This window comes from Trichechus manatus, unplaced genomic scaffold (genome assembly GCF_000243295.1).
Source record: "Trichechus manatus latirostris isolate Lorelei unplaced genomic scaffold, TriManLat1.0 scaffold00017, whole genome shotgun sequence".
NCBI lineage: Eukaryota > Metazoa > Chordata > Mammalia > Sirenia > Trichechidae > Trichechus > Trichechus manatus.
This window is the reverse complement of record NW_004443953.1, coordinates 20,906,100-20,922,976: the sequence shown is the minus strand read 5'-3', so window position 1 is coordinate 20,922,976 and position 16,877 is coordinate 20,906,100. Positions and strand designations below refer to the sequence as shown.

Below are 16,877 nucleotides of genomic sequence, written 5' to 3'. Positions count from 1 at the left end.
CAGGGTATTGCAGTCCAACGTGGAGTGGCCTGTCTGACTTACCTCGTATTTCTGAATCTTCTCCACTTATTAAATGCATCAGTAAATTCAAAACTGTAGTGCATGCTGCTCACCAAAGAAGAGTTGGAAGAAGACGCACTGGCTTTGATGCAGAAAGAAAGGAGGAATGAAAGAGAAACATAATGGGCTGGGAAAATCATTCATTTGCTGTGTATTGAGTCCCCTGGGTGGTGCAACAGTTAACGCTCTCAGCTGCTACCCAAAAGGTTGGAGGTTCTGGTCTACCCATAGGTACCTCAGAAGAAACACATGGTCATCTGCTTCCAAAATACCAGCTATTGAAAACCCTATGGAGTACAGTCGTACTCTAACACATATGGGGTTGCCATGAATCAGAATTGGCTCAATGGCAACTGATTTGGTTTGTTTTTCTTTTTACTGTGTGCTAGGCATCGGCGATATAGCTGTGATGAAAATGGACAGGGCCCTGCTTTCTTGGAACTCACAGTCTATTGGGCACTGAGATAAGTAGACAGGTCCCATTTTAATATGGCACGATAGGGGCCATGATGATGGAGATGAAGATGCCGTGGGAGCACTTAGGAAGAGCATTAACCCAGCCAAGGGGGAGGCAGGGGAATCAGAGCCAGCTCTCCAGAGTATGTGGTGTCTTACCTGGGACATGAGGATCCATTGTATGTCAAAGAAGAGGGGGAAAGAGTGTTTAAGGCCCAGTTTGAAGGTCTGAAGGTGAGTGGAAAAAATGGAACCTTTGTGGAACTGAAAAGTTCAGCATGTTTGGATAGTAGAGTATGAGACAGAAAGAGTGAGACGTGAACAAAGAGGAGCAAGTAAAGATGTGGCCCAGGATTCTGACTTGCACAACTCGGTCATTGGTGGTGCCATTTACTGAAATGAGGATCCCAGGAGAAGTAGATTTGGAGGAGGGTGGGGTGACAATGAGCTAAGCTGTTAATCCACTACTAATTCTAGATCACGGGGATGATCTTTTTAAATGTTCTTGGAAAATGGCAAAAGCTAATGGAAATTTGAAAAGCTAATTGGCAGCTTTTTTAACATCATGAGATTTGGTTCCTTGGTTTGGAGGTTTAGGGTCATGGTTTCGTGAGACATCCCAGTTAATTGGCCTAATAACGTGTTTAATGCTTCTGTTCTATCTCCTAGTTCTTTGCCTAGTTCCTGGGGTCTTAAGAGCTTGCAAACAGCCATCCAAGGCACAATGATTGGTCTCTATTCTCCTGGAGCAACAGAAGAAGAATGAGAGTCAGGAATAAGAGGAGGGAATGGAATGTGTGGCTAATTGCCTCCATGAACGACTGCCTCCTTTGCCATAAGACTGGAAGAACAGAATGGTGCCCAGCTAACATTACTGAACAGTTAGACCCAATATTCTATAGACGTGTCCTGATGAAAAGGGGGAAAATTCAAAACAGAATTTCAAATTCTCATGGACTCTAGACTTTCTGGAGTCATGGAGGGTATATGAACCCCTGGAACTATTGCCCTGAGAAATCTTTAAACCTTAAAGCAGAAATATCCCTCGAAGTGTTCTTAAAACCAAACAGTAGTTTAGCTTAACTAGTAAAAAATGTCTGCCTTGAGCATTAGGCTCTTTTAAGAACTACCTATATGGGATCAAAGTGACAACAGCAACTCGAAAGATTGGGTAGGAACCGTAGGGGGCAGTGACTTAATGAGGGAGGAACAACTCAGAAAAAGAGGGTGAGAATAGTTGCACAACTTGAAGAATGTAATCAATGTCACTGGACTGTACGCGTAGACACTGTTGAATTGGTGTATGTTTTGCTTTGTATATTCTCAACAACAACAACAAAATTATTAAATAAATAATTTTTTTTAAAAAAGTTAATTAGCAGCTTTAAATAATTTTGTTAACTCTAGGCGATCATGACATCTGCAGGGATACTCAGCCCTCTTAGCTTCTGCTGATTTTATTTTCATCCAGTAACTATTTCTTAATTTTGATGCACTGCTTAAAATTTACCAAATTTGTGCATAAAGAATGGGTACCTATGAGTGAAGAAGTATGCTGAGTTGTTTAAGGGCTATGTCTGGCTTTTCCAACACATCTGCACCCTCTTCCTTAGATTTACTTTGCTGTGATGGACGTTTTTATTCAAATATTGCATAGACTCCTTTTATAGAGCATATGTCATTTTTTTAGATGACTAAAGAAAAGCATAATAAGTATTGGGGGGCTGTCTTTAGCAGGTGTGCGATATTACAGGATTTTAAGAGGTGCAGGCCTCATTTGAGGAAAATTGCTGAAGGGTGAACATTGTACTCTGATGATCTCATTGCCCAAAGTGTATGGGGAACAAATGTGATTGTTAAGTATAAAGGGACAGAGATTCCTGCTAACCATCACCCTTAGCCATTTTAGCTTTTCCTCATAGCCCTCAGAGGCCTGAAATGTCCAAGGGTGGGCTTTGTATTCTTTTTTATGTAAAGCAGCCTAGCAACTAGAGGCATCCAAGTTCATAGGCCTCCTCTTTGTTTTGGCAGGAATTTAGATAATGGGCTGTGTGCAATGTAAGGATAAAGAAGCAACAAAACTGACGGAGGAGAGGGATTGCAGCTTGAACCAGAGCTCTGGGTACCGCTATGGCACAGACCCCACCCCTCAGCACTACCCCAGCTTCGGCGTGACCTCCATCCCAAACTACAACAACTTCCACGCAGCAGGGGGCCAAGGACTCACTGTCTTTGGGGGTGTGAACTCTTCGTCTCATACTGGGACCTTGCGCACAAGAGGAGGAACAGGTAAGCCCCAGTGGTGGTGGAGGGCAGAAGGCAAGTGGGAGGCAGCTGCTCTTAACTTTCTTGTCAGTTGAATATTTGTGGTTAGTCACCTCCCCTTGACTAAGGAATTTACATTTTAGTTTCTAATCATTTTCTACCTGTTCCCTATCAGATGTTTGTTGTTGTTAGCTGCAGTTGACTCAGCCCCCTGACTCATGGCAAGTCCATGCACAGTGGAACACAGCACTGCTTGGTCCTGCACCATACCCGTGATCTGTGGTGGACTGGACCATTGTGATCCATAGGGTTTTCAGTGGCTGGTTTTTATACGTAGATAGCCAGTCCTTTCTTCCTCGTCTTAGTCTGGAAGCTCTGCTGAAACCTGTTCAGCATCACGGCAACACTCAGACCTCCCCTAACAGATGGGCAGTGGCTGTGCACCAGGTGCATTGGCCAGGAATCGAACCTAGTTCTCCCACATTGAAGGCGAGAATTCTACCACTGAAACACCACCACTCCCCTGTCAGATGAGGGATCCTCAAAAGCCAGAGCTTGATGTAGTCAGAATGCTGGCTGCAGGGGAGGGGCACAGTTGCTGCTCTGTGGGAATTCTGTGCTAAGGTTCAGAGTAGCGAGGTACAGCATGCCACAGAGGGACCTTGGGCCATGGCTTTTTCATCCTTGGCTAGCTGGCTCACAGTAACTCAGGCGGCTTTTTTTCAGAATGGATGTGCCTGGTCTCATCACGAAGCTTTTGACTCAGAAGCTCCAGGACTGGGTCTGGGCATGTGTATTTTGAGTTCCCCAGATATTAATGCACTACCCTCCCCACCTCGTTTAAGAACCACTTTATGGGGGCAGTACCTCCTCCTTCATCTTCCTAATCTTCAGCCTGCCTCTCATTTCCCCGCCACAGGGTCATTTGGCTGCATTATTTTTGGCCATTTGTCTTCTCTAATTCTCTCTCTGTCTTTCTCTATTTCTCTCTCTCAATCTGGTCTCCCCATCATTTTCCATATGACTGAGGTTAGCATAAGTATTTTCATGTACCTCGCCTATTTTAAAATCTTGGTTTAAGTATCCTTAAGGAAACTTTCTCATTTTTTTTTTAAGTTTTCTTTCACACCACAGGGCTACATTTTATTGCCATGTGTATTTGCTGACTTAGCTAATACTTTGTAAAATATCTGGCATACAGTCTCAGACATATGTTTTCCAGAATATTTGGAAGTTATCTCATACAGCCTTAGTCTTCCAAATCCTCTCCCAGTATGTGAACCGTGGTAACTACATATTTAACATTATTTCTTCCAAACTGTTTTGCTTATTACAACAGTTTAAAAGACTATAGCATCAACCATTATACTCTCAGCTCATTTGGGAGCAGACACCTTATATCTTATCCATTGTGCTTTTTTACCTGGGGAGTCAGCACTACTGAGGCATTAGCAGCGACTTTCTTGCCTCCGCACCCAAGACATGGCCATGTGGGTGTATCAGGGGACCCGACCCGGAGCCTGTGGGCACTAGCTACTTCTGTTCTACAAGTGCATCACGTTCTGCCCAGTAGAAAAACATTTAAGTTTATCCTTTTGTTAGGGTGGATCGAGCTTCGCCTTCAACTCATGCCTTGCATGGGTGAATGAATGATAGGTTAAGAAAAAAAAAAGTTTCCCTTGAGTTAATTCCAACTCATGGTGACCCCATCTGTGATCTTTCGGAAACAGATTGCCAGACTTTCCTTATGAGGTGCTTCTGAGTTTGTTTGAACTGCCAGCCTTTCAGATAGTCGAGCACTTAACCGTTTGCGCCACCCAGGGGCGATGAATGCTAGTACACTCACCTGTTTCTCCTGCCTTCTCAGAAGGAGCCTGGAATAAAGAGAGGAAGAGAGGAGACAGACAGGCAGTCTAGGACAGTATGTCTCTTGATGCAGAAGGAAAAAGCCAAAAAGGCACCCAGCAAACACCCCTTGTGCCTACCATGAGAAGCACGAGAGTGTTGCCAGCCCAGACTCTTTTTTTTTTTTTCCTGCTGACACAGGCATCGTCCTTGCTCATTCATTCATGAGTGCTGGCTCCGAATCCCTGTGTCTGCAGGTATCATTTATTAAAATCAATTGAGAGGCCTCCTTGCATTGAATGTGTGGGTCTATACCACAGTTGGGGACAATTCTTAGCATAAGACGCCACCTGATCCCTTATAGAATTTGCAAGTTAAAACACTGTCAGTACCCCCAAATGTTGGAGGATTCTTCTGCCTTCTCTTATTTGGCTTTATTTTCCACGCATGTCCTTTCTCCTCAACTCTGCTTTCGGTCCTTTAAAGCCAGGAACAGTGCCTGTGTTTCTCTGTGATCTCGTTTAGTTCTCCCTTCAGTCCCTAGAACATAAAAGGCTCATGAGAACTTGTCAGCTGATGCGAGGAGAGAGTGGGAGTGTGGGTCTTCATGTGCCTGGTCTTCCACACAATGGAGCTGGCTTGGCTTTGTTTTTAAATTATGTAATGAAGTGAATCTGTTAATAGAGTGTTAAATGAGAATAGGCGTGAACTTACAGGCTCCCATGTTTTTTGTTTTAAGCCAGTCTCTTTTCTAATCTTTCAAAGAAAGTGAAAGAAAACAAGAAGGTTGCCAAAGGAGCCCTACTTTGTGTGGTCAGACCTTCTGAATGCCAGCTTCCCTACAGGAAGTCCCACTGGGGGTGGGGCAGAAAGACAAACCCACCTCCCTCTCTGGTTCATGAATAGTTCCACGAACACATCTGTTCTCTTGGAACTACCTACATAGCAAAATCGCAGCTTGGTGAAAGAGGAGTCTCCATTTTGTGAGTTCTTTAGATCACACCAAGCACTCTGATGTTGTGGAGATAAAAATGAGAAGCCAGAGAGCAGAGAAATGGAGTGTATTAGTTATCAATTCCTGCATAAGAAATTACCGCAGAGCTTAATAGCTTAAAACAGTACACATTTATTGTCTCACAGTTCTGTGGATCCAGGATCCAGGAATGACTTAGCTGGATTCTCTACTTCAGAGTCTCTCACAGGCTACAATTAAGATGTGTCAGCTGTGCTATAGGCAGGGTTCTTCAACTGAGAAGGATCTGCTTCCAAGCCCATGTAGTGTTGGCAAAATTCAGTTCTTTGCGGGCTATTGGACTGAGGACCTCTATTCCTTGCTGGCTGTTGGCCAGAGTCTGCCCTTAGTTCCTGGTCATGTGGCCTGTCCAATATGGCAGCTTGCCTCATCAAAGGGTGCAGGCCAAGGTGGCAATAGAGTCTGCTAGCAAGACAGAAGTCATAAAGTGACATCCCATCACCTGTGCCATTTTTCTGTTGGTTAGAAGCAAGTCATTAGATTCAGCCCACACTCAGAGGGAGGGGATTACACAAGGGTGTGAATCCCAGGAAGTGGGAACCGTTAGGCTCCTCTTAGAATTCTGCCTACTACATGGAGGAAGTCCTAGGCCAAATGGGAAGCTGGACATTTTTTGCTCTTGATAGCAAATTTCTGCAAAGCAACAAGGGTCCCTTTCCAAGATTCAAGCAGATGAGGAGACTTTGGGTGGTTGTGAGCAAGAGTGAGTATAGTATGAAGGTAGGTGTGTTCAAGGTAGAAGAACAAGAGAGAGGGGTCCATTTTGAGTAGTAGGACCAAGCAGCTAAAGACTTCGCAAAAGCAGATGCAGATGCCAAGGGTAACACATCCTCTAATTGGGATTGAACGTTACAGAGGGCGTCTCCTCTAAAGTCCTCCAAGCTGCAGAAGGAATTTCCTATTACAGGCTACATTACTGTTACCCATGGGGCGGAGAGTGATCCATTTTACCCAGAGCCTAACATGAGCTCCACAGTGGAGGAGAACATGTGTCAGATAAAGGGTGTCTGTAATTGCTGCAGAGCTCTGCAAATCTGAAGTCTAATGCTGCTGCTGCCCTTTGATTTTGGACATGATATTAATATCTGCCTCTTCCCAAGGACTCATTCAAAAGCTGTGCAGAGAAGTCCTTCAGCTCCAGGTTTTAGTCAGATCAAATCATGCTTCCTCTGCAAAGACTGAGGCATAAATAAAACCCTGTGACTCTGGTTTTCACACATTAATTACAACACTGCATCATGTTATCAGCGCTGACAAGATGTAGATTTTGAGAATGAGGTTTTAGTGAAGATTGAATTCCTTGGATTTAATTTCCCCGTGCATAATAATCTCTCTTGTTTTGATTTTGTTTTGTCAGGAGTGACCCTGTTTGTGGCCCTTTATGACTATGAAGCACGGACAGAAGATGACCTGAGTTTTCACAAAGGAGAAAAATTTCAAATATTGAACAGCTCGTAAGTTTGGAGAGGGAAAGGGAAAGGATGCTTGCCTTTCATATTGGGAAATTATTCTTCTGTTTTCTATCTGCACCTTTTTAGATACCTGAAACGTGACTAGAACATTTGCTAAATTCAGTAATCATAGCAATATAATTTGAGAAAAGAAGAGTTGATGACCCAGTGCAGTATTTTATGACATTGTATGTCCAGGGAAAGGAGCCCAGGTGTGCAGATGGTTAAGCACTTGGCTGCTAAAAGAAAGGTTGGCAGTTCAAACCCATCCAGCAGCTCCAAGGAAGAAAGACCCTGGTGATCTTCGTCCATAAAGATTACAGCGAAGAAAATCCTATGGGGCAGTCTACTGTGTCATATGGGGTTGCTGTGAGTGAAAATGACTCAAAGGCACCCAACAACAAAACAATGTCCGGGGATCTTTTTGAGGATACCTTAGTAGCAGAGTCAATGATGATTTTTGGTTTTGGTTTTGTTAGTTTTAAAGCTTGTGAAAGCACCAGCATCCCCCTCCAACAAATCTATAGTTTCAAAAGGTTGGCACAAGACTTCGCTACCCATATTATGTCAGCCTTGAGATTTTCTTCACATTTCAAAAGTTGCACTGGCTGAGCCCTCACTTAAGGCCGGCGACAAGCTCCTTCTGTTTTCAAAACTACTGAAAATCCCAACCGGTGAAGTCTGTGGAGGTGTTTCCCCATAATGAAAATTTGCATGTGACTGTAATCTCTGAGATAAAGGAGAAACAATTTCACCCAGTCTTGAATGACTGCAATGCATGCATTTTAAATATGGCCAGTAGGAACAATACTTAAACAGGCAGTGAGGAAGTTTCAAGAGTGAAAATGACTCATTCTTCAAATCCTACATTTAATACCTCCGTTAGAATAAATATGGGTCAGATTTCCCTATGGTTTTCAAATACTCCTTAATAATTAGGTTGAGGCAGCACGCATGATGAGGGCCTTCCAGAAAAATCTAGACTCCAAAGAAAATGGTGGTGCCCATGTCAACAAGACAGGCCTGACCCCTCTCCCACCAGCACCTCAGGTTTTCCTTGTGAGTGCTCCCCTGGCGATTGGGAAAGAATACCACCTAGGTGCTAGGAGCCAGACCAGGAGACTCCAAAGCACCCAAGTCTGGGTTGCTCTGTCCTCTACTCCTGAGCAAACTGTGTTTCCTGATGGCAGAAGGACTTATAGCGTGGCTCTTCAGCTTTGCTAGAAAGTGAGCAAGAGAAGGTGAGAGGCAGCTCTGCTCACACCACATCTCCCCAGGAACAAGGAGTGGACACTGTAACAGGGAGCTCCTCCAGACCCTTCCCTGGGATCCCCACCCTGACCCCAACTCTCAGGCCCCTGGGAGTAGGCCACCTTTCAACAGCAAGAACTGAATTCCTCCCATAAGAGGCCAGTTACTCTCTTCCAGACATCAGAAGACTGTCTACACAGCCACAGGGATTTTTTTTAAATTACAATTATTGTCATCACTATCAGGGATGTGGATGGGTTTTTTGTTTTTGTTCTGTTTTTTTGTTTTTTTTTTTTTACTTTTGTTGAAATACCTGCAGAAAAGTGCATGTATCAGAAGTGTACAGCTGCTGACTTTTCATGAACTGAACTCTCCCGTGCAGCCGGCCCCCAGATCAAGAAAAAGAACACTACCTGTCCCCCAAGAGCCCTCCTCATGTAGCCTCAGGAATTTTTTAAAATAGTAAACAGCTGCCATTTATTGAAGGCTCGTGACGTGCCAGCCTTGTGCTAAGTTACAAATGTTCTTATTTATTCTCCACAACAACTGTATGAGGTATGTAGCATAGTCATCGTCCTACATATGAAGAGTCATCCCGGACTCGGGTCAGGGAACTGCCCGAGTGCACAGAGCTAGCAAGTACCAGTGCCAAGGTTGATACGTGGGGATGGAATCCTGAGTTCAGTGTTAGATTTGGTCTTGGAAAGGCCAGATGCCGCCACAAAAGGGGACTCAGCTGTTCCAGTTGCGTGCAGGTTTGGAAAGATGGGCTGGGAGGTGGGTATGAGAGAATTAGGCTTTGATCTATTCTGATCTGTGATTCCTTATTGTTAATTTATGAGTTCCTGGGTGGTTAAAATGGTTAACATGCTCTGCTGCTAACTGAAAGGTTGGCAGTTCAAGTCCGCCCAGAGGTATCTCAGAAGAAAGGCCTGGTGATCTAATTCCAAACAATCAGCCAGTGAAAACCCTGGGGAGCCCAGTTCTACTCTGACATACATGGGGTCACCGTGACTCAGAATCAACTCAACAGCAACGGGTTATTGTAAGTTTGGTTCTCAAACTCTGAATTCTAGATTCCTCTAACTTTGGATTCTGCGATATGCCACACTACCCCTTCGCATTTTACATAATATTCCCTAAATGCTAAGGTTGCTTAGAAATTTTAAAATCATTTGTAAATTCTAATAAGTAAGAACTAAGGAGTGGTTGTTGTTGTTGTTGTGGGCCGTCGAGTCGATTCTGACTTGTAGAGTCCCCATTTGACAGAGCAGAACTGCCCCATAGACTTTTCTTGGCTATAATTTTTATGGGAGCAGATCACCAGGTCTTTCTCCCACACAGCCTCTGGGTGGGTTCAAGTCAAATCTGTGTCTCAGGTTGTAGGGAAGTTGGAAAGCCTAGTTTTGCCAAAGTCAAAGTCATGACTTCTTCCTTCGTTAATCTGTATAGCATCAGCAGTGTAATCAAATTGAAATTTTGGAGAAACAGTCAAGGAAGATCCAGTCTATCTCAATCTATATTTTGTGATTTGCATGCATGGCCTTTGATGTTTACAAAGGACTTTGAGCCTCTGACCCTGTTCTCTTAGAAGAAAATATGACAAAGGTTTTTTCTCCCCCCTTAAGTTCTTCCTTCTTGCCAGTGGAATTCCTCATCCAACATGCCCATTAAATGCCCTTTTTCAAGGTTATGGGGAAAAAAAAGGGGTTTGTAACAAATACAATATCTTAAAGTCAAGGGTAATAACAGGGAAGAGAAAATCATGAAGGAAAAACAAAGCAATAATACAGAACCAGATGGCGTGCATCTCCTGCCCCTCCTCCAGCCTCTGGCTCTCATCCCCTGAAAGAGAGGGTGGGATGGGGCTCTGCTGTCCCTGGGGCAGCTGCCACACTCCCTGTGTGTGTGTTCTCCCAGTCCTATTTCCCTCTCCAGAGGCAGAAGGGAGCCCCGGGGCTGGCTTTTTGTTTTTAAGTACAGCGTGAACCATGTGGTATGCGTGCACACGTGTGCCCAGAGCGAGGGCCATTGCTGCCTAGCACAGTGTGGGGGCCTCATTGACCTGTTCTTAAGTGCTCACTGTAGTGTATTTGGACATTATTTAATTTGAACCTACTTTACAGAATATCTAAGTTCATTTCATTTCCTGTTTTTACGTTTCATGACTAGTGGTTTGCCATCTAGAAACAGTGATTCTTTAAAATATAGTGTTTTACAGAGTGGGGTAGTGGCCATTGCCGAGGGTTGTGACTCTTTTCATCGTATATTCATCATATAAGAAGAAATCCTGGTTTAGAGTCCTATTCAAACATTTGATAAAAGTGTTATGGATATGCTCTCTGAAAGTAAGACGGGCAGTGGCCAGATTTAGAAAGAGCCCAGCATTATAATAGAGACACTACGTGGCTCAGCTGATGGAGGCTGGCTTATGTTGGCAGATGCCACTTCCTGGCTCCATCAGGGCTCCTGGGGCCCCATCTCCTGGGACCACAAACCCTGTGAGCAATTTGGGAACTGGGGACACACAAGATTTAAGGGCAGACTCTTTTAATAAGTCTTTAATTGGAGGAACAGGGGGAGCTGTTATAAAAATCTAAAAGCCATTCAAAACCAGAGCCAAGGCTTAAGTCATATATTTGAATGAGAGCAGGATAATGGTTAAAGCAAACTATAAGAACAATTTTAAAGACATACAGCTTTAATAATGCTGATTAACCGGAATAACTCAAGTAAAGAAATAAAAAGTAGTGTAGTAGAAATCCTATTTTCCTAAATCAACGTGGGTGATTTGTAAAGAGTATATTATTTATTTGAGAGTAAAGTGGTGCTTCTAGTGTGTTGAAAAACATGACTTCATTTGGGCAACGGACCTTCTGGATACAACATGGTGAGGCTTATTACATAATGCATTGAGTTTTTGTCACCGCATGCCTCCCTTGATGGAGAAAGTGACCCTGGAGGACCTAGAAAAGGGGAAATCAAGTATTTTATCTTTCTCATGACTAACTAAAAACCCTTCTGAGACTAATGGAGTCACTTAAAAGATAGTCAGAAATTCCTGATACATGACTTTAGAATGAGCTGATAGTTGGATTCTAATCTGTACTAAACTATTGAGGTGCCTAGACCAAAATGAGATAGTTAATGCCTGGATTTGAATTGGAAATTACTCATTAATACCAGCTCACCTGAGTAAGCCTACAGCAAAATGTGTTGACTTCCTGCCCCAGTTGACATTCCCATGAACCCTAAAACTGATGCTAGCCTTTCTTTTTCTTAAATAAAATAGGACTAACTCAATGAGGGTTATCTTGCATTAAAAAATAATCCTCTGCTACAACCCAAACCCACTGTCATTAAGTCGAGTCCAACTCATGGGGAGTCTATAGGACAGAGTAGAGCTATCCCATAGGGTTTCCAAGGCTAAATCTTTACAGAAGCTGACTGCCACATCTTTCTCCTGCGGAGCTGCTGGTGGGTTCGAACTGCCGACCTTTTGGTTAACAGCTGAGTGCTTTAACCACTGCACCACCAGTGCAGTGAGTGTGTGTATGAAAGCAAATGAATGGGATGAGTATTGTTATTTTCTGTGGTGAAATGTCTCCATCTGGTGGCATTTCAAAGAAATAAAAGTTGACACCATAAACTGAAGATTATGTGGTCTACAAAGCTATTTCCTTAGCATTGTAGATGTTTAAACAAAAATAAATAAATAAATTCCTGCATATGTTCTTAGATAATATGTTTACAACTGCAAATATTTCTTTTGTGGGGCGGGGGTGGGGCATAGAAATAAGACCAGACATTTTAAATTTCATGAAATCTGATCCTAAAAGACAGAGGGATGCAATAGGGGAGTAGCAAGGTATTGATTCTGATCAGTTGGTAACAATCTAATTCTTAAGTTCCGTGGTGGACTCACAGGTGTTTATTTTATAACTCACATATACATATATTCTTCTGTATGTATAAAATATCATAATAAAAATCTGAACATGAATTAAATTTAAGGTTATGTTTAAAAGACTTTATGAGTATGAAAACAATTGCCTTCCTCTTTTGATTGATTTATCTGTTTAAATTTATTTAACAGAGTGAAAAAGGAGAGCTTGGGAAACTTATTAAAATATAAATTTTAAGAAGCCATTGCCAGCACCCTGTTTTCTTGTGGGCTATCCTGTGTTACTTGTTAAAAGGGCCGCCAAGCACTTTTCCACAACTACCCCAGTAACACCTGTTGGCTTGTCACCATTTTCTCCATTGCTGTACTAAATCTTATCTGGAATCTTGAGTCCCTTCACTCAGAGAGTTAGTCTTTAGAGACTGAGTCTCTGGAGTGAGGCCTGAGTTTAATGCTGGAGGCTGGTTGTTCTCCACCTAATTAAATCAGTCAGGGGAAGTTACCAGGGCCAAAAGCCAACACATTTTCTTTTCCTGGCTGAGAGCTTTGACACAGAGCCCAGCCAGAAAGTGATTTAAAAAAGGGGTTGCAGGGGGCTTGGGGTTCTCTTACCTCTAAGGACAAAAAAAGGAGGGAGAGAGGGCCCTGGGCCTCTGGCGTCAGGTGGTATATTTCAGCACTAGTGATCCAGAAGTCTGAGCGATCTCAGTTGGCTCAAGGACAACTGTGCCGTCCCTTGCCCTTTCCACTTCTGCCCCCAGCCTGGTGGTGGGGGTCTGTGGATACTCAGCAGATGTCAGAGTTACAGCCCCCAAATACATCTCCTGACTGTTGTTCATAGGGAGCAGCACACACTCCGTCCCTGCTCTTTGTCACACATTAGAACTGTGTCAATAGAAGCATATGAACTTTAATCATTTAACTTACCAATTTGTTTTAATCTGAGAGTAGTGTTATAAGCCCCCTTTCATATTCTTACACCCACAGCTCTGGGAGCCACACAGATTGAGACCATACTTTTGTATAGAACATTGGTCAATACAAAGTGATATAACTAAAAATCTTATTCCCGTAGTGAGTTTTTCTTCTTCCCCTGCACTTGTACACATACAGCTACACCCACCCTTGTTCTCCCACCTGCCAGGCTCAACTCAGCACCATAAATATGTGGTGAAATAACCTCAGAATGAGAATAGCTGAGGAAAGCTTAACTTAGTGTAGTCTTTATCACTCTACCTGCAGAAAGGTGTTTTTTACCACTTGCAGTTGAGTCTGTTCTGACTCATGGTGACCCCATGTGTGTCAGAGTAGAACTGTGCTCCATAGGGTTTTAAATGGCTAATACTGCAGAAATAGATCTCTAGGCCTTTCTTCCGAGGCACCTCTGGGTGGACTCAAACCTCCAGCCTTTTAGGTAGCAGCCAAGTGCATTAACCATTTGCCCCACACAGAGACTCTGCAGAAAGATGTTATCTTCCCCATTTACTGGAGAGAAATACTTTCATCCTTTACTGGGCCTCCTAACAGGCTTCATTTCTTGTATGATCAGCATGTATAATGTTTTACTTAAGTAGGCCGAGGCCAGGTTCCCCTTCCCTTCCCCTTAGTCCAAGATGAGGACACTTTACAAGCAACATATGCCCCCTACCCAAAGAGTGCCCTCTTACTGTCAGGGTCTTGCAATCTTAATTCACAAATAAGGCAGGAGACAAAGCTGGGTTCAACTCAGGTTGTAAACCATCTGACCTTCACTGGGGGTTATGTTGAGTTTGGAGAAGAGAAGCGAAGCTGGAGGAGTCAGCTGATAGAATGATGGGAGAGAGCCATTTACCTACAGCATTGAGTCTGAGACTGCAAGACATTGAAATAGCCAACTTACTTATATCTCTTCCCTTCTCTTTTTTCTCTACAGGGAAGGAGATTGGTGGGAAGCTCGCTCCTTGACAACTGGAGAAACGGGCTACATTCCCAGCAATTATGTGGCTCCAGTTGACTCCATCCAGGCAGAAGAGTATGTTTTGTTTTATTGTTTTTTATTTAAGTCCTTGCTGCTAAAAGTTAGTTGCCGCAATACAATGTCATTAACACTGTGCAGATGGGAAAAGAAATTCACTAGAGTGATTAAAGGCTGAGAGAATATGTTAATGCTGTTCCAGGCTTTAGGCCATGGTGTTTGCCGTATCTATGTAATACTTGCACTGTTATTAAATTAATATTTTTCTTTAAGTTTGCTCACTTGTTTAAAACTTAAACATTTGTTTTAAAGTTTGTATCAGTTCCCAAATGAAGACCCAATATTTCTTGCCGTAGATAGAAAGCAACCATAAAAATATGACGAAATTCTCGGTAGAGCGTATTTTATTGGCAATCCAACATTCTAAGCTGCAGTCTGCTCTTGCTCTCTGTTAAAAGAGAGAGAGAGAAATACTTGCTAAAGATCAAGCTGACATTTTTCTCCTCTGTGCAATCCAGAAGTATTAAAGAAGTACTGAAAGGACATACCTTCCACGCCCAGGTAAAAGTATCTCATGTGCAGTGTGTGTCGCAGAATCCAGGAAGTACTGTGGTGATGGATTTCAAATCGTCCTTCATTTGATTTGGGGGTCTTGGTTGGTTTTTTTAATGGTAAATAGTGGCCAGTAGTTATTTGGCTTAAGGATTCCACAGGTAGCAGTTTATGTCGCTGGTCACTAGACTGGGGGGATTTTAAACAAAATAACCTTCGTTCCTTCAGCCAGCCAGTAGAGATTAATGGGTACTTCCAAAGTGTAGAATTGCCAGAGTGGCTTGTTTGCAGACCCTAACTTCTGAACTGAGGGAAAGGGAGGCAGGGCAGTGGTCTCCCACAGGTGGGAACCTGGCCTCCTCCTGACACCATGGGGATCTGCTGCCCCTGCTCAGTGGAGGTGATCTTGCCTCACCCTCACTGGAAAGGGAGTCAAGAAAAGTCAGTCATTGAGCCCGGCCTTTGGCTCTGATATTCAGCTTTGTCATGGATTTATTTAAGGACTCCAAGGAAGATTAAACTCCATACCCTAGCCAGATACCCAATTGGATCATTCTCGTCTTTAATTCCTTTGTATTTCTTCTAAGGAGATCTGTTTTGTTTCATACTCAAATACTCAGCGGTTCTGGGCTCATTTTTTTCTCCTAAAAAACGTGTTTCATCATCAGTGAATAAAAGACTTTGTATTGCATTTTTATTTGGGGGCAGATTTGTGAACATCTTTGTGTTCTTTCAGAATAAAAGGTGCCACCAAAATGTAGCATTACTTTGGCTTAATGGGGAAAATGCCAGCTGTATATTTATGAGGGTCAACTTTTAAAATATTTTGTTTTTAAAGAATAAAATACCATTTTTTGAATAACACGGTTTCACATACACAATTAATTACTATTATCTTAAAATATTGTTGTTTCCATACAATCCGTTGTTCTAGCAGTCCTCTGTTCGCCACTGTTTGTGTTTGTACAGCTTTTAATTGGGTTATTCATACAATCCCAGAAAGTCATTGGTGCCATTCTCTTTATACCAGCTAGTGCTAGGTTAGGGATTGTCGCACAACTTGGTACCTTTAAAAGTCAGTGAAGAGTTAACATATAGTGTGTCTTCTTATCTTCAGTGAAGCTCTTTCATTCACAAAAGAATTCAACAATGAATACATAATAGCTATGTTCCAGTATATATAGTGAATCAAAATTTTATTTTAGACACTGGATCCTGTCACTGTTAAATGTTCTAAAAATTGTTCCTATGGGCAGATTTCAATGGTATGCTTCAGCATTCTCCCTTGGGTCCTTTGAGTACCTGTTGTTCATTCAGCATCTAGTGCTGAACTCTTAAACTAATTGCCAGACATGGTTAGGGCTTGGGGGCAAAGAGCTGGGCAGAGAGAAAAGACAAATAACAAAGGTCATGCAGTGACTTGGTGTGACTCCTCCTAAAGTGGTGCAGGGGTGTCACTAATTTGTTCAGGGAGAATATTAAAATGTCTGTCTACAGCTGGGAGTCATTTTTAAGAACATGCTCATTGACTGTGCACAGATATCAAAGGTGTACAGTAGCCAGTCCTGCAGCTGTGCCAAAAAGGAGACTTCAGCAGATCACAGCCCAGATGCTTGCTAAATGCCTTTTATTTATCCATGTCCTCACACCTGCTGGATAAGAGGAGAAAATAAAAACAAGCATCCAAGGGCAGCAGTAATCTCAGTTAAGGGGTAGTCTCTACCGTTGTTTTTCTGATTCCTATAGGTAGGTTACTGAAAATATCATATGTCTTTATTCTTTATCTGTTCTGACCTTTTTTATTTTTAAAAATGAGTGATTAATGATCTTTTTATACACTAAGACTGTGTGTTGTTATTTCCCAGGGGTTGTAATTACACTCAGGAATCAAGGGTCTTGTCAATGAGCGTGGGAAGGGTCTCCTGCAGTTGCCATTTCAAAACAAGGTCTTAGATTTCTCCTTTGGTGCATGCAGGTGGTAATTTTAACACAAACCAGTTCCTGTCATCTCTGGAGGGAAGCAAAATAGCCCACAGTTCAAGTCTGATTCTTTTTAAGGAGTGAAAGAGATGGATTAGGGGTAGAATCAGGAGTAGACAAAGAGAA

General features: G+C 42.7%; 1 protein-coding gene across 12 annotated transcripts in view; it reads left to right on the top strand.

The window, feature by feature from the left end:
* FYN (FYN proto-oncogene, Src family tyrosine kinase) overlaps positions 1–16,877 on the top strand; it is a 235,043-nt gene that overhangs the window by 169,551 nt on the left and 48,615 nt on the right. For all 12 annotated transcript variants that reach the window (XM_023727684.1, XM_023727689.1, XM_023727681.1 and 9 more), the window contains 3 exons: positions 2,548–2,805; positions 7,017–7,113; positions 14,178–14,276. In XM_023727684.1, the coding sequence (XP_023583452.1) occupies positions 2,559–2,805; positions 7,017–7,113; positions 14,178–14,276 (443 nt within the window). In that variant the 5' untranslated portion in view covers positions 2,548–2,558. The remainder of the gene's footprint in view (positions 1–2,547; positions 2,806–7,016; positions 7,114–14,177; positions 14,277–16,877) is intronic.